This window comes from Bacillus rossius, chromosome 1 (genome assembly GCF_032445375.1).
Source record: "Bacillus rossius redtenbacheri isolate Brsri chromosome 1, Brsri_v3, whole genome shotgun sequence".
Lineage (NCBI taxonomy): Eukaryota > Metazoa > Arthropoda > Insecta > Phasmatodea > Bacillidae > Bacillus > Bacillus rossius.
In genome coordinates, this window is record NC_086330.1 from 228,277,649 (window position 1) to 228,295,753 (window position 18,105).

The 18,105-nt window shown below is 37.8% G+C and overlaps 1 protein-coding gene across 3 annotated transcripts in view; it reads left to right on the forward strand.

The window, feature by feature from the left end:
• LOC134527340 (myc proto-oncogene protein-like) overlaps positions 1–11,470 on the forward strand; it is a 45,053-nt gene extending 33,583 nt beyond the window's left edge. For all 3 annotated transcript variants that reach the window (XM_063359932.1, XM_063359931.1, XM_063359930.1), the window contains exon 6: positions 9,197–11,470. In XM_063359932.1, coding sequence (XP_063216002.1) covers positions 9,197–9,819 — 623 coding nt within the window. In that variant the 3' untranslated portion in view covers positions 9,820–11,470. The remainder of the gene's footprint in view (positions 1–9,196) is intronic.
• The last annotated feature ends 6,635 nt before the right edge of the window (positions 11,471–18,105 follow it).

Consider the following 18,105-nt stretch of genomic DNA (forward strand, 5'->3'; position numbering starts at 1 on the left):
GTTTGAAAAAAACTCTTTTACAGCAGCTTCACTGAACCCAATAACTCTATTCAAACTCGTTGCTTCTGGCTTGCGAAGGCTGACTTGTGTATTTCGCTTAAGAAACCCTCGAAGCCAGTCTTTTCCAGCTGTTCGAGAACTTGCATTAAAATCATTCCGGATAGAATTTTTCTCAGCGAATTCGAAATCAATTCGGCGCAAATCTACAGGCGTGATTTCATGAAACATTCTAGCCATCGTTATTATATGATTGGTTAGTTCCTTTTCTTGGGCTGCTGAGAAGACGGAGTTTCTACCTAAGCTAGCTTCATGTGAGTGTCCAGATTTGTACCGATCTTTTAGAGTGGATACAGGAATCCCAAAAGATCTTGCTGCTTCCCTAAGCCCTCGACCCATTGCCATGGCATTCAATGATTCCTTCATACTCTCTGCAGTCCATTTCGCTCTATTTGTGGTTCTCACTCTCTTCCTTGCCATCTGTGAAAACAGTTTTAAAAGAATACTTGTAGGAGTCATATCCATTATGTAACATTGTATCGTAACATACAACTGTATGAAAACAAATCCTTACAGTTGGCCTAAAAGAGCCGACCAAATTAGCTTATAAGACCATGCCAGGTAGTTTTATAAGGGTCTTGACAATATTTATACACCAAATTTATCAAAAAAATTGCTGCATAAACATATGAAAAATAAGCAAAAATATTGTTCATGTATTGTATTTTATTATTCACCTTTATTGACAGGCAACACAAAGTTGCTTAAAAATAATGTTTTGCACCTACACATGATTTCTGTTAGTCTATTTTAAATAAATTACTGTTTAAAATTTTACCGGAATTCTTTATGATAAATTACGTTTTCTATCTGGAAAAATTGATTTAAAAATTATATTTAGTCATAAAACCACAACAAAGGGGCAATACCGCACAGTGTACGCCATTACCCACCCTACTTGTGCGGTAATACCCCACGATGTGTTCCGCCATTTTAGCTCCTCTAAACAAGAAACAAAGTTCGTTATTCAAACGATATATTTAGCAGGTTACCGTAAAAAAATGCCGAATCCAACCAGTTATATGAATTAAACTTAAATTGAATATAAATAGTACTTACCTCTTAAATAAGAAACAACAAAATAAGAAGGAAATGTTAAAAAAACTTTCGGAGCAGGTCGCGACACTCATACGGCTACTACCAAAATAGTCTCTTACTACTTAGTTCACCCACTCTCCCGCTAGAGCGTGCCATGTACAAGGCGGCGCTCAGCCTACAGTTAACACAAAAAAGGGGCTGTGCGGTATTGCCCACCTGTGCGGTGTTTCACCACTTTCCCCTACCTTACGTATCTGCAACAATGTGTGTTTGTATGGGTTAAATGTGCGTGTTCTTTGTCGTTTGTTCAGATCTCTTCGTAAAAGCGCTGATTGAAGCGTATTTTATTTAGAGGTGTGTGTGTGCGTGCTTTTTTTTTTGTGTGTAGGGGGGGAGGATACCCTATCAATCTAAGTAGTAAATTAAACATGAATTGATATTCGTGAAATACTCCAAAAATACACGAATCCTAGACGACACCATGACACAAAAAGTCTTTAAAAATTATATAATTATCAATATTATATAAATTAAGTCATTAAAAATTGTTCTACGTAATTGAAATAATTTTTCAATTGGCTCAGGCTAAATTTATTCAGACAGCGCTCTTGCATTTATCTGCGAGTTAACAAATTTTCTCACCAGTAATTTAAATAAAACACCTTATTTTGTAGCTGTAAATTATCACGCGAGTGATTGTAATTATTAAATGCGTGACGTTTTACCATTATTATTTATCATTTGGTATATAATGTAGTGATATTTGAGATTTGAGACTAACCATAAAATGACAGAGAGCTTCGTGATAAAATTTTAAGGAAAAGCTGCCGTAAAATACTTGTAAATGAAATGAGCAGTGGTGAAGCCGCGTGACCTGTCTGGCGGTTTGTTGGGATGTAGCGGGGGGGGGGGGGGGGGGTGGAGTGTCGGGGTCACGCCGGGGCTTGATGACCCCGCCGGCGGGTCGATGGCGTCTGGGCGCGCCGCTGCGAGTACAACCTGTCAGTAGGTACGAGCCCGTCTAGTCGGAGCGTGTGTGTGAGTGAGGGGGGATATTAGTGCGATGCGCGTTGGTGTTTCTAGCGCGGTATCGCCTCGAAGCGCATGGCTTTGAACTGGCGCGCAGTCTTCTCTTCCATAGGACAATTATGAAATTTGAGCGGTGACCGTAACATTAAATGGCATAGAAATGAAGGTACGGGTGTAAAGCAAATGCCTTCAAGAATCTGTTAATATGGGCGTTAATATTATCCACCTCGCCCGCGCACCGCCTCTGTTCATTCTACCGTAGGTTGATCGTCCCAACTCTTGAGTAGCGAGCTGGGATGTGCACTGGCTGCTCACTTGGTGGCGATCCTGTGCGAGGGTTCTGCTTTGCCCCTACTCGTCACCACCTGTCTTGTAACTTAGTTCTTTATAAACGGGTATGATCTTACATTTTTAAGGTTCCTGTACTGCGTGATTCTGTAAAACCTTTATATTAATTATCTACATTCGGACTACCCAAAACCCTTCGACCATCCGCTCTCCCCGCAACTCGAAGCTAGATGCGCCGCTGACAGTACGCCCACCTCTTTTTGGGAGCCATCTTTCAGTCGTAAACAAACTGTAGGTCATAATGAGTTTTAAATGGTTGGTTTTAAGATAGGCCTGTACGATACTGGCTGCCTGACTATAAAATTAAAATTTTTGGTAGTGTTTAATAAAGTTTTGTTTAAACGGTTTATATATAAATATGTATAAGGAGCTCAGATTAATATTCTGACATTAATGAGACAGGATATGGTGGTAGCTAATATACAGAATTTACTCAACAAGTAGCGCATAGCCAAACCTGAAGTCTCAGTTCGAGAGGGGAACAGCCAAGTGAGTGAAGGGTGAGGTTTGAATGAAGAATAGGCATATCTGCTTGCGAATAATGTTACGTCCAGGAATTATTTTATTAAATCTTTATAGTATGATAATTACGAAAACATAAGCTGTACTGCTCTTTAAAACTTACTAAACATGTGAAAATTGATTTTTTTTCTTTTCGAAATAAGGGAAGTATACAACACGCATCCCTATCACTGCGTACATAATTTCCTGACTTTTGTTACGGGTTGATAAATTTTTTCACGAAATGAAATAATGTGTTGTTATACATTGTGTCTATGGCAGCATTAGTAAGAATATTATATATATTTATATATATATAAGAGAGAGATAGAGAGTCTGTTTTATATGTTAACATTGCACGTTTTTGGTCAGTGAAAACTATAAAAGACCTGGAAAAGTTACGGAATTCTGTTCTAGGGCAATAAGTGATACAATACTTTATGTGGTTAGCAAGAAGCTTTTATAAAACGAAAGTCTGAATATGTGAAATGGATATAAAGCTAGGTATTTTCTTTTGGAGGGTTTTGGAGGCGAGGGTTAGAATAGTAGTTTTTTTTTTTAATTGCAATATCCTGTTAACGCCTGTTATGGTGGTATGTACATGCAGTAGGTAATCAGGCAACCCTCCGTGTCTTGGGCACTACCACGAGAGGCAAGGAGCAGCACAGGTTCTCTCCGAACAGGGCCAGTAAACGTGATTATTTTGGTAACATGTCGCGGTTCAGTGGCGGGTGAACGTTCGTAAAATTGCTGTGATTCGCACTCGATATTGGAGGGCGAGGACGTTGCTGTCGACTGGTGTTCTCTCGAGGTGCTCCCGATCCTCGGGTGCATTCCGTCGCGGCTCCATCCCTGCTTGCCTGGCGGGTGCCCGTTCATGTGCTGAATAGCTCTGCGTCTAAGGCACGACTCCAGCCATCCTTCTAAGTCTCTTCCCAAAGAAAAACCGCACCCTGCACTGCGAATGAAAACGTTTCATGTTTGTGTTTCGTAATAATATTAAAAAAATTTATTCATGGCCGCCACACTCGTTGGAAGTGAAACTTCACTCTTAGTAATCCACTCGAACGATACCCAAAGCACCCTGAAGGTTCACACTGTAGGTTCACATTTTTAACAAACATCGCGACGAAAACCTTGCGAAGTCTTAATGTGTCTTGACTCTACGTCATACATTGTTCCTTATCGTTTACCACATTCCGTCATCGAGGCCCCACTCCTGAACATCATACTTTTCGTTATGCTTTGATGTAAACGGCTCTATTTACACAATCTGCAAAGAAGTTTTAAAAAGTTATATATCATCAATTATTATGTTTCGTGGTTTTTCATGTGTAGCAGTGATTCACCGTGACATGCACAGTGTGGTGTTTGAAAGCCCCAGCAGTGCAGTGTCCAGATAGCAGGACCGTCAGCCCGTGGCGAACTGCGGGGCGCATGCAGCGGGAGAGGGGAAGGGGGAGGGGTGTTATCGGCGCGCGAGCCACTGGCCGACTGAGCGGTGTGAATGAACCGCGGGCTGTTGCGCAACCTGGCGTCACCACCTCCGCCTCGCTTGCCGGTTGCCACGGGCCGATTCTCGACATCAATTCATAAATCGCTGCATTAGTTACTTTTTTTTTTTTTTGCTAATACAAAGAAAAATACATCTAAATTTAATAAACTATTTTTGTGCCTAAGTTCATATTTAAAATTTTGACATACTTAGAAACATCTACATTCGAAGGTAGAGTACAAACTAAAAATTGGTACTCATACCAACACTCCCGCAAAACAGCTGTTACTGTTAGTTTGAGGTGGTTTTACTGGTTAATTTCGTTGTGATAACATTCGAGTATTCGTTCCTGCAAAAACATGGAAGTTCTCGTTATATTGACTGCAAAAAAAACTGTTAGCTTGTTGCGGCAGCGATATAAAAGATATGAAAGTTAAGTTTTCTTACATAAATAAAGAGCTAACATTTTAAAACTTTGAAAAAGTGAGAAGAATCAAAGGAAAACTTAAATCAATCGTAATTAGGATTACGTTGTAAGTATAATTGAAATAAACATTTACTCACATTGGTTGCACCTGTGAACACATTCGATTCGCGGGTGCAACATTATTGCCTTTTAAAATTGTCATTTATCGTGATTTTTAAACCTTGCATTATAATATATGCTGTGTGTGATTGGTGATTTATATTTAATAGGTGTTTGTGTTAAAATTTCACACATTTATTTAGACCGATCGGCAAAAATGACAGAAAATGGAAAGAGCCTGCTTCACAGAAATATAGGAGAAAACTGAAATAAAATGTTGAACTCTATGTAGGCCATCTTCGTCGAAAAAGGGCTCGTGATTCGAAACAAAGAGAAGTAACGGAAAAAAAAATGTAGCAGATGATTTAAGAACACTGGTCGGTCAGAATCAGATCAAAAGAAAGAATGCAGGTGACTTATAAAGTGTCTTAAAGAACAAACGCTAGATACCACAGTCCTCGGACATTGGGAAAGGCCGTGACAAAAGTGAAGTGTAATCAGCCTTCTAGTACCACTAAAGCAGTGAATAACGGTTAAAACGATTGTAAAACGATCAGCTATTGAATTCCAAGTTGCTGTATCCGACGAAAATGACTCCGCTAAGCAATGCCTTGAAAACTGATGAATATAGTAAAAAATCAGATTCGTGATTTCTATAATAGGGACGATATTAGTAGACAAATAAATGCCTGGGATAAAATATGTAAGTCAATAAAGTCAAATACGGGAACGAATTTGAGAATCCAGTAGAGAACAAAGATTATGAGCATCCGCGAAGCCTTCGAACTTTTTAAAACATCTGTTCGTAAGACTTTCATTTATCAAGAAAGGCCTGCTTACGTTCTGTCCATCAGATGCTCCTCATAATGTTTTTGTATGTACAACACTTTCAAACTTCATGAATCATTTCCTGGCCATTTCGAAACGTATGACAGATTTTCCAAAAATGCATTGAACACTGCTGAACCAGGTATCGTGTAGTTTGGATAATGAAGATTGCATGTCTAACAGTTGCGATGTATGCAGAGAATCAAACCTTTGGGATATTACCCTAGATTAAAATCCCCTTGTTTATTGGAATGCCTGGATTTTTCAGCAGCAGAGACCAGAAAAGATTATAGTTGGCAAGCCTTTAGATGAATCGCTAGATGAACTGCGTGACAGTACTGCAAAATTCAAGCTGAATTTTTTGTTAAGAATGTTCAGTCCGATTACTTTCAAAATGCAAAACAAGACCTGATTAGCGAAAAAGTCATTGGGGCAAACAGATTTTGCCGAGTACTATCAGTTGATCAGTCAAGATGAAATATAATCGGTACATTGGTCTCATGTGTAAGTCACGCTGTTCACGTGCTGTATTTGGACTACCGACAAACTCCACTGTGCATCTCTTTCTGCAAGAAATTTTTCAGTACATCAGGTCAATAAGTGATAATATTACATCTATATACGTCTTAAGAGATAATTTCGCGGTTCAATTCAAGAATCTGTATATACTGGCAAGCATGAAAGCACTAAAAACAGAACAGGGATTCGCTCACCTCGAAGGGAACTTCTTCGCTGCCTCTCATGGCAAAGGTGCCGTCGGTGGTATCGGAGAAGTGTCGAAAGATCAGTATGGATCGCTGTTAAGTCGCGGAAATAGAATATAATCTTTTATACCATGTAGGACAAAATTGCGCATTTCCGATTTTTACACCGATGTATCTTGAACCCCCGAGGTTATCAGCAGAAGCATGAACTAAAACTGGTGCTTTCTCATCAAAAGGTATTTGCGCTGGTTCGTATGTGCTCATACAGCTGTTCTGCAAGTCCAGGGAAAAATTTACACAATATTGATATGTGGGGGTTTTGCTAGAACGATATATAGATGAAGATGGAGAAGTTACAGTTCAACTTCTAAAGACAATTGATGGTAAACGTTTCCTTAAAATCGTGAATGACATAGCAGAGCCAGACACTCAATTCTAAGACATTTTCGCAATATTGGAAACGCCAGAGAAGAAAATTAATGGCATAAAATATTAACATAATTTTCTGCGAATAAATACGTATTTGAAAAATAATTAACTTAAGTGACAAAGTAGTGTACGTATTAGTAATATACATTATTTTGATATTTCATTTATGACCCTATTATGACGTTTATATTCACTGTATTTAAGACACGTTGCACTCGCGTTAATTAGGCGTTCCCCTCGCGATTACTTAAAAAGTGAATAATTTATTGATTATTTTTGTTTAAACCTTTTGATTACTTTGGTTACTTGATTTATGTTCTTTAAAATATGAATACATATTATAATAAATATTTCACAATTATCAGACTTTTGTGTTCCTATACTATACTATGTAAAGGTAGGACCAATTTTGTTGCACCCGCGATAGCGCTTGAAATCTCCCTCTTGATTATTTATATATTTCATTTTAATTTCTATAAACAAATTAAGAGAGAACATGTTAAAATGTAGTCCTTTAAAGATTAATATAATACCAAATGGTTCTAATTTTATTAGAAAGGCTTTAAATGCGAATAAATGTTGCACGCGCGATAGTGTGATCTCGCCACTGTTGGCATTGTTGCCGTGCGGCCGAAGCCTCGTGCTCGTCTATCACGGCTTCTTGCCGTGGGGAAGGTTCATTACATGGACGTACCCAATTAACACTGGTCGTCATTGAAAAAAATCAAATATTAACCACAGGGATGGATACATAAACACACGGAGAAGAAGCCAAAATGAGCTGATTTCAAATGCCTAGACAGCATCGGGGTTCCGTGTAAGGAACTGTCAGAGAAATTGGGGGGGAAAAAAAAGACTGAACAGTAAACTGACACCGACAATATATTTGCAAAAAGAACAGTAAATACAACCACATTGGAAATAACAGTACAAACGGACGAAATCATCGATGAAACTAAAAAAAAAGTTTGGAAAACTGGACACGACGACAGCACTGAGGAACACTGCAGTTGCGTAGTTTCGAGAACGGGTTTCTTGATTGTATTTTATTTTCTGTGTGTGTATGATCCATTTCAGATCATTTGTTACAGACACTGTTGCTTGATAAGTTGTTCCCCTTTAACAAAACTCGCGCGCGCGCGTGTGTGTGTGTGTGTATATACACACACACACACCAACACACACACACACACACACCAACACACACACCTTTATGTTAGCTGCGAAAGTTACGATTTTGTACGTTTTGTGCGGTATCGAACGAACAGGAAACTTACTGGACTCTAGAACTAAAAGATTTTAGATTATAAGCAGTGCTGACTAGGATGCTAATAGTATTTGGACTGCTATGTAATTTTAATTTTTTTTTTTTTAGAAAGTAATTGAAATCATTCCAATATCATTGCCTTCAAACCTAAAAATTTCCAGTTTATTAAATTCTGTGATAATTTTCATTCTCCTTATCGGCGCTGAAAAATACATAAAGAAATATAACTTTGGCAGCTTATCATGCAACAATAATGTAATGTGTGTGTGTGTCTGAGTGAACACATACATACACACATTTATGTGGAATCTAGTTGCTCAAAAAGTCTAAAAGTTTTATTGTGTTTTTAAAATAATGATCCGGAAGACTTATGGTTCGGCCGCATCCTCTGTGTTCGGCCATGTCTTTTTTTGTATTAGACCCGAATTCTACGGTAGTCACCTTGTAAGAATTGCGCTAGTTGCATATTTGACTGCTTAACGAGATAATAAATAATAATAATAAGGGAATGTGTTCGTGAATAAAATTTTCCACTGTAACTTGTCGCCAGTAATTAGGAAGTTATTAGTTTTTCATATTTGCATTTGGGTAATGCATACAACCATTACCAGCTTAATTTTTGCATATGAACTAATTGTAACATTATATCGCAGAATTTATGGTAACCAATGACACTTGAGAATTTATGGTGCTTGCAGCTTACTTGCGTACAGATTACTTGACTCTTTATTAATAGGCCTAGGTGCTTGAGGATAATAACTACTATTAACCTGTTTACTCAAGCTTCTGTAGCACCTTTTATAGGGCCATAAGTTTTTATAATTGTTAGAAGACTCTTGCTGCTTTTCTTTTTGTAGAGAATAAAAATTTTTATGGTATTTTCAGTTACGTGGAATGTTTAGTGTCGAAGGTCTCCGCGGGTATCCTAGCCGCGAGCTTGCGAGAGACTGAGGTGTGGTGTGGTGGTGTTGCAGAGGACGACGAGGAGGAAATAGACGTGGTGTCGGTGGCCGTGGACAAGGCGCGCGCGCTGCCCACCAACCCCAGCGTGCGGGACCGCCACGAGCTGCAGCAGACCGTGGCGGACGCCGTGTGTCGTCGCGGGCGGCGCCGCCACCACCACCGCCACCACCGCCGCCGCCACCACCGCCACCACCGCCACCACCGGCGCGGCAGGCCCAAGAGGGTGCGCTCCGCCGAGCCCTCCGACGAGGACTACTCTGACGACGGCGACTGCAGCAAGCGCGGCCGGGTGCCGAGCTACAAGCGCAGCCTGCACAACAACCTGGAGCGGCAGCGGCGCATCGACCTGTCGAACCTGGTGCGCTCTGTGCGCCAGCTGGTGCCGTCCATCAGCGAGAAGGAGCGCGCGCCGCGCATCGTGGTGCTGCGCGAGGCGGCCGACTACTGCCGCCAGCTGCAGGTGGAGGCGGCGCAGCTGGCCGCCTACAAGCAGGAGCTGCTGCGCGTCAACAGCAAGCTGCAGAGCATGCACCAGCGGGCGCTGCACGACATCCCTGCAGAGTCCCTCAGGAGCCTGCGGCACCACGTGACTCGCCGGCCCCCGGCCAAGAGGGGCCGCCGCCCCAAGGAGTAGAGGGCCATCGAGCAACCTTGTGGACTTTCCTTGGGACTTGGCGTTTTCGTCTAACGTTACCCCAATTCATATCGGTTTGCTTCCCTGAGCCTCTTGAAGTTATATTATCGTGGGACTTGATTTCGTAATCTACCGTTTACCCAGCTCTTAAAAGTATATATACTTCCTTGAAACATGTCACGTGTTGGAACTGATGAGATTCCCTCATGCTTTTATCAGTTGACGTTTAAACTGAAATGTTTTAGGTGGACTGTTGCTGTAATTGCTGCCTTGAAACCTTTTTACAGCATTGCTGCGAATGACAAGTTTGCTATTTGTTTGTTACTTTTACAACATGTTACTTTTACAGTATGTGACTAAGTGAGAAACTATTTGTTACTTATACAACAGTTGTACTAGGTGAGTAAACAATTTTTTTTTTGTTGGAAATGCTGTAAGCCAAAGTTCAGAGTGATAGTGTTTATTTGCTCAAGTTGAACTGCTATTGAAGATAGCCAGGACTGTAGAAAAGTTGCAGCCTTTCATATATTAAATATTGCCTTCATTAGTGAGTTTTCAACTTCAGGCTACAAGGTGTGTTCCAGAACAATTTCCTGAATTTTGAAAAGGTTTCTAAAGTTGACAATATTGGTTTTGTCTAAATACTCTGCAGTTAGACATCTTGTATTTTTTGTATGCTTCGATGAAGAAGCTTAATTAGTTTTGCTATTCTTGTTAAACAGCCTTCTTATATGGACACTTTGTTTTTCCAATTTTTGTATATTTTGTGTTAGTCCGTTGTATCATATGTAAATATTTTTATTTTCATTGTTCCTTTCAAATTTTGTTTACTGCGACCACTTGCCTCAATGGTTTTGGATACCTTTGTTACACATGTTTCCTACAAAATATAATGTGTGCTGTAAGGAAGTCTGGTTATTAGCAGTTAATTTTGTGGAGAAGTATCTTATTTTGGAGGTATTTTTAATTTGTAGTTCTTTTGATATTTAGAATTGTAATACAGAAACATATTTTTGGCCAATCTTTTGGGGACAATTGTTGTGTTAACCGTAAAGAAAAAAAGATAGTGACTAATCTCTCTCCTTTTATTTTTGTTCATTTTAAAAGTATGCAACTAAATTTTGTGTATCTATTGGCCTACGTAGAAATTAGTGCATTATTAACATTATTTCTGGCCTGTGATCATAAAGCATTAACTATAATTGGTGTAATCTGGTAATTGGACTTGCAGCGCTTATTTTATTGCGTGTGTAACCTAAATTTATATTGATGAATTGAGAATATATTATCACAGAATAATTATTATCTTGTACAGCAAAATCAAGGTGCTGTAGAAATTAAATGAATGGTTAAAATAAAAAAAATTGCATTGTAAATTTGCTGAATATAAGTTTTGTTGAATTAACTTATCTCTTTTTATATGTATTTTGACATCAAAAAACGTGGGTCAAATATTCAACCAAATTGAATTAATCTAAACATTATATCATCCAAAAATAAATGTATAACTAATTTGTTACTATGTATTTTGATGTAATTAAATTTCTTTGGTTAGAATTGTTACTTGGGAGAAGTAAAATACAAAATCATTTGGAATACTGTAAAATTTTATCATTTTTGTGTGTTGACAGTAAATACATTTCAAAACTGATTTTTTATTTAATTTTTTATTTCCCGTTGTTTTTTTAAACCCGAGACTTTTGTTATTTTAATTTGAAGTAGATATGCTAGTCTGTAATTAAATTTTATTTCAATTGGGCCAATAAAGAATTAAAAAAGAACCATTTCTCTATAAATTTGGTTTGTGATCAGTTCTTTAAAATGCATACACCTACATGTCTCAATTTTTGACAGCATCAAACAGCAGGGTACATAATCTTGTTATTGTAATTTCTTTGCTACATATGAATAACATTCATGTTCTACATATTTGAGCTGGAGTGTTTTTATCCTATTTTAGATTTGAACTTTCTTGGCATAAGTGATTATTTTTATGTGATCCATGTGCCGAAAGTTCTTTTTTTTATTGAGGCAGCAAAGAGTGTTATATGCTACAATGTAGAGAGCTCACTGTTTTTAAACTTTAGGAATGAGGACTTTAAAAGATGAAGCTAGTACTCTCAGGAAACCTTCTACGACACAGAAATGTTCCTCTTGAGACATTAGTGGATCCACAATGAGGGGGCATGACCCCTCCCTGATCCCTGAATAATTTTCATTATTTTTCCTAATTCCTAATCATAGTTGTCCTAATTTACTGACGTATTAGTTTACTGCAGTGATATAGATAATAGGACTTTTTGTACTACAAATAAAATGTATTAATATTTCAATTCTAAAGTGCTTAAATAGAATTGTAAAATTTAATTTGGCCCTTGGACATTGTCTGGATATGCCCATGTGGTGACAACACCAATAAAGTGATTTGGCATAAATTTGACACTGGTAGGAAAGAAAATTGAGAAGTTGCAAACATCCATGACTGTCAAAGGCACATGCTAAATAATGTTACTAATGATAATAAAAGGATGTCTTCAGAAAATTAAGTTATTTTAGCCCAGTTGGGATCTATATGCAATTTATAAATATTCATTTACCATTTATTTCAGGCATTCTGCTTTTACCCATGTATTCTACAATACTGCATGAATACCAAAAATTGAATGGCGGTGATTTCTTGACTTGCAATCAAGGCTGTGGCCAGGAATTTGGAAAGGAGGGGCCTTGTATAATCATTAAAATATTTAATGAGTATGTTTTCTTTTTAGTTAAGTTTAAAAGAAATTGGTCACAAATCTCGGGGAAAAGTAGACTTTTAGATGTCCATGTTTACACAGTAAATTTAAATGATTTTTCTTGAGAAAATGAAAGTTTTATATTTTGGTTTTTATTAGTGTGTGTAGTACGTAATTCTGAAGTCAAATTAGGTTAAAACAAGTCATTTATAATACATGAAACATCATGTTTGTATGAAATACATGCTTGCAACTTAACATGTGTGCGGACAGGCATTTCTTGCAAACAATACTTGCTGTTTTCTGTGAGGAATGTTAGCTAGATGTGGGAGGAAATGCACTTATTGTAGCCCACTATAAGGATTGCAAATAATCCTTCAAAATAAAGCTCTTTGTAATATTATGTAAATAAGTTCCTGTATTTTCTTTACTTCACTAATTTATTTTTTTTTAATTATAATCCTTGAAGGGAGGGGTGAGGCCCCCATAGATCTCCCCACGGGCTACGTACCTGCTGCCAAAGTACAGTCCCATATTTATATTTTTTTTATTTCGTTTAGGCATACCCATGCAAATTGTTATTAAAATTAAGTCTTCAAGAATTAGAAGCCTTTCGACCATATTTACATGGGTTCCTTAGGTGTTTCATGATTTTGATTGGTAACTTGAGTGTCTTGAGAGTAAATTTTATATCTCCAGACGAGAATTTAAACTCTGGCGTGTAAGGAGTTAAAGTGAATATTAGGCCCGGATGGCCGTAATCACTAGAGGCGTGTGAGGGGCGGTTGTCCTGTCCGAACTCTCGGAAGTAACTGCGAAACGCAAGCTTCATTGAGTTTGACATTTATACACTCGCAGCTGTTAGCATCTTACCTGCAGAGAGCAAATATTGCTGTGTTGCAGAGCAGTATATTTGGGTAGTGATGGTATGCAATGTTCGTCTCTTATCACTAGCCTGAATATGTTTACAGGAACGTAGACTACGACTTGGGGATTCCCGCTTCGTTGACGGAAAGCAATTTGCGCCGAGCGTTTCTCTTGAAATGTGTATTCTATTCAGCTACCACCCAAAGAAGCTGAAGTAAGAAGATAAATTGTTTTTGCCTTATTCAAGTAGGCTAATCTCAGGTTTTTCAATTTGTGTGGATTTTAGTGGATTCAAGTGTGCTAGCACCTCCCCACTTGGGAAGCACCATGTCCCTTCATATGTACAGTATCAAAAACTTTATAGTTTTAATTGAAATTATACTTCAAAATCGAGCATTGGGAGCTTTTTTTTCTTAGAACGAATATTTAAAAGTTAATGCGCGAATAAAGTTTCCACAAACGATCAGTCTGTGAGAGCAAAGGCGGTAGACTGATAAGTCGGAACTAATGTCTTCCCATAAAATCGGACCGTGGGGTCGAGAGCACTCGGTCTGAACTGCCAGGTGTGGGAACAGCATCTTGCTAGTCCAAACTATCAGTTCATCAGCTTAGTGTTGTGTTAGACATCTTTTTTGATACTCTGGTTACTTTACTAACCCCCCCCCCCCCCTTTTTTTTTAAACTGCGATATCCAAAGTTTCTACCATATTCAACGATGAAACGAAACAGCAGCCATAAAGCTGGAGTCACAATGTCACGATGGAAACGACACGCCCAGTGGCCAAGGAATCACAAGGTCGCTGTGACAACGCAATGAAGGCAATGAAACGTGCCCCGACGGCCTGCAAGAAGTAGATTATGTTATTATTTTCGTCGCGTCGTGCCGCACGACGGAAATCAAAACGGAAACATTACAGAACTAAACTTAAAAAAATTACCTACTTTGTAAATCCTAATGCTGAAAAACGAAATTTCGCTTTTGTGTGGTTACACTTAACCTTTTGTAATACGCGTTCAACTGTTTATGTAAAAGGCTATCGTCGGGTTTATGGTTAACGTTATTATTCTACATTCAAACAAGATTTAATTTTTTATCCTTTGCATAACTAACTGCAGGACTCTTTTTTTTCCTGTTACTTATTAACATATCTATAGCTTTATTCTTTGTGTCTAAAAAAAAAAAAAATATTTGCCCATTTCGTACTAGAAGCAACTAAATGTTGCGTTTTTATGCACTTCAACTGTGAACAGGAAAGAACATCCTACAGGGCCTACACTGTTTTAACACATTCTATACTGCTTTTTATGGACGTATTTGGCTTTGGAAGATTTGCCGACAGTCATATTAGAGTTCGTCGTGTTATGACCATACGCTCTGTTGTGCTGGAACGATGTACGACGTCCGTTCGGATTTGTCGTGTCTGACGTGGCATGGTGGCCAGGCCCCGATTCCAGGTGGCCAGCGCTCTGGGCAGATAATCTTTAGCCGCCCCCTTCCTTTCCAGTTCCCCTGAAGTATCCACAATTTTACAAATATAAGCTTATTTATTATAAGTTTTAAAACCACGTTATGCAACAAAATACTAAGGTTTTTCAAAGACATCGGCTGTTCTAGGCTAACAAATTTAATTTTTTACAAAAAAAATTGGTTGTCTGTAAAGTCGGTTTACGGATGATAGTTTAACGTGACGTCATAACAAAACATTGATGAAATGATTGCATACTTTATGAAAATTTGAATCATTTTTATTTTAATAATAAAAGAATAAATACTTGAAATTATACTAGTAATCAGATTTTTAAAATGCAAGAATAATTAACCTTTATTGCCGAAATTGTTGTAATAAGCAATGAAAACCACATTAACTTTTCACTTCACTTTATAAACATTCGAGTGGAAGAGAGATAGATGCGGCGCAAGCGTACATTGAGCGTAACGGGACACAGCTTAACGGAACAATGTGCGTAACTGACACTTTTTCGTGCGTGCAGCCGGCGTTCATCGATTTATTAGACGTCACGTCAAAAAATAGAAAACAAAATGAAAAAAAATATTTTTTTTTTTGTTTATGCAAATGTTTTCTAAAAGAAATGACGACATTTTTGTTTGTATTTATTCTAAACTCCATTGAAAAAAGATCATTTTTGTAGGTTAAAAATAAAATAAACAACTATGCAAAAGTTCATATATAGTGTGACACTAAAATATAAAATAAAGTATTCTAGTTGTTTTAAAAATATGTGGAGAGTAAATAAATAATATTTGAAGCGCAAATAATGAAAGTAACATATGAATGTTGATTTGAATATAACTTGGGATGTTAAGAGTTATAAAGAAGTTATTTGCAGAAATCTCCAAGTTAACATTGAAAATACTTATTTTAGGACCAGTTCAGTGCCTAAAACTTCATTTGAAATCCTCTACATATAACAGTAATTCTTAACATTACAAAGAAGATTTTTTCCGTGATTGTTTCTCGAAATACTGAAACTTTCGTTCAAGGTTTTGTGCTTCAAGTCAAAAAGCAGGTTTTACACTGGGGTCTTCAGATAGCTGCCTCAATGATTCTCGTATCTCGTAATCATTTACTAAAGATAGAGCATCTGCTCTTGCAGACCATCTTGTTTCTGACAAGGATTTTACCACAGGTTTACGGTTTTTTGCCAAGTATTATTTCAAAATATTTCATCTGTACGTCGACATGAAAATCATAGGTGTGCGCAGGACTTTAGTATTGGTGGTGCCAGATTACACAACAGCTCTATCATTCACGGCCCCGAGCCTAAAGCGGTAGGTGGGGGGGGTCCTCCCCCGGAAAAATTTGGATTTGAAAGCGGAAAATGGTGCTATTTAAGGTGTTTCCGAACAAAAAACATTAAATACACAGATGTAAAAATTTTAACATTCTTTATGACAAATTATGGCTTTGAACGTTATAATCACCAGGAAAACTACTAAACTATTTACAGTTTTAAGCTTTGTTGAGCCATAAAGTAAATTGCACAAATTGTTTGCACGGAATTCATGCTGGTGGCTTTGAAAAACCGTACTTATATGTTTTCTGAAGACGAGCACACATCTGTAACTCGACACGATTGGAAAACATTTTTTTTTTTTGGAAATAATACGGATTTTTGTAAGTATGTATTATTTCTGCTTGTAAAAAACAAAATAACGTTAACCCTAATGGTGGTGCCAAGGCACCTGTGGCACCTACCGTGCGCACGCCTATGAATGAAAATGTAATAACACAATTTCTGGACAAAACCAAAGAATACTTCTGTAGCAGTGCAGCATTCTGCGGCAGCTGAGACAACAATATTTAAAAGACTGTGCAGCACACAGTATGTATTCAGCAAGGGAACAGTGCTGCTATATTCGGGCCTAAAGGTCTGAATAGGGTCCTAATTGTGTTGGTGGCATTGTCAAACTTTGGCCTCTACAATTCTCGATATTGATATCAAAACTGTCAAGACAGCCAACTGTAGCTTTTTCTATGCTGGAATATGTATGCGATATTACAGGCAGAAGCTTAATAAGTCTTCCTACACGTTTTGGTTCTGTTTGAGTCGTTTGAGATTTATAGCATAAGATAATCAACTGGCCAATGTTGAGAACAATCAGGTGTCCAAATATCTATGTCCAATTTAGTATTTACCTTCTTCCACTTCCTCAACTACAGTTGTAAGCACACAGTTACCCATAATTTCCATAAATTTTGTACATTTTTGAGAATACGGGTATTAGGTGTGCCCTTAATTCTTATTACAATACTTCCCAATCTACTGGTTTTGGAATGTGTCATATTCACTAATTAACAAGGCATCCAAGAAATAAACCGTTTGATGTTGATCAAAAATTTTAATTTTCATTATCTCCTTGGAATGGTAAACCACCAACTGCCAAAAATTAAACAACAGAAACTATTCTTGTTAATACACTTCGCCTGTAGTTAACTTCTTCGAACTGTGTAATCAGAATTTTATATACTTGCATTCATTCTTTTTGTACCATGATGTACGTAAGAATATTACGCTTATGGTCATGTGACTGTTATGGGTGTGTTTGTAGCTGTGCTTCCAGTCATAGAAACCGGTGGAAAAATGTGTTTTTGCATTGAATGGTTGATTTATACAGCACAGAGTACATAATATGTTACCAGTTGAATGTGAGTTTAACAATCATACTCTTAAAACTACGTAGGGTACCTATTAGGATGAGTGCTTTTAAACATAGCTCGAGACAAAGTTCTTTTGTCGTCATTGTAAGTTGGCCGAGATTTCGAGAAATTCATCATTAAGTTTTGTTTTGGACTTTTTTAAGACTAGTCAATGACTATGTTTGACTTGATATTCCAAGTAGCAGGATCATCTATAAAAAATTAAATAGGTACCCGGTAGGTCCACTTCTGCCTTTAAATGTGAGTTACTTCCGTACTGCTGTTGTTGGACAACTTCAGGCTCGTCATCAATGTTTACACTAACGCAATATTGGTCAGTCTGTGTCCCTAGCAGGTCTTCTTGTGCAAAGTTCAACGGGGTCGGTGACGAAGTCGATGGTCTCAGTGAGGCGTCCTGACACTCAAAGTATGAGTTTGAACGAGTCAAACTCGAAGTAAAAAAAAAACTATTCAGGACCACTTACCGTTTACCCATTAAAACAGACTCGAAATCAATAAAACTT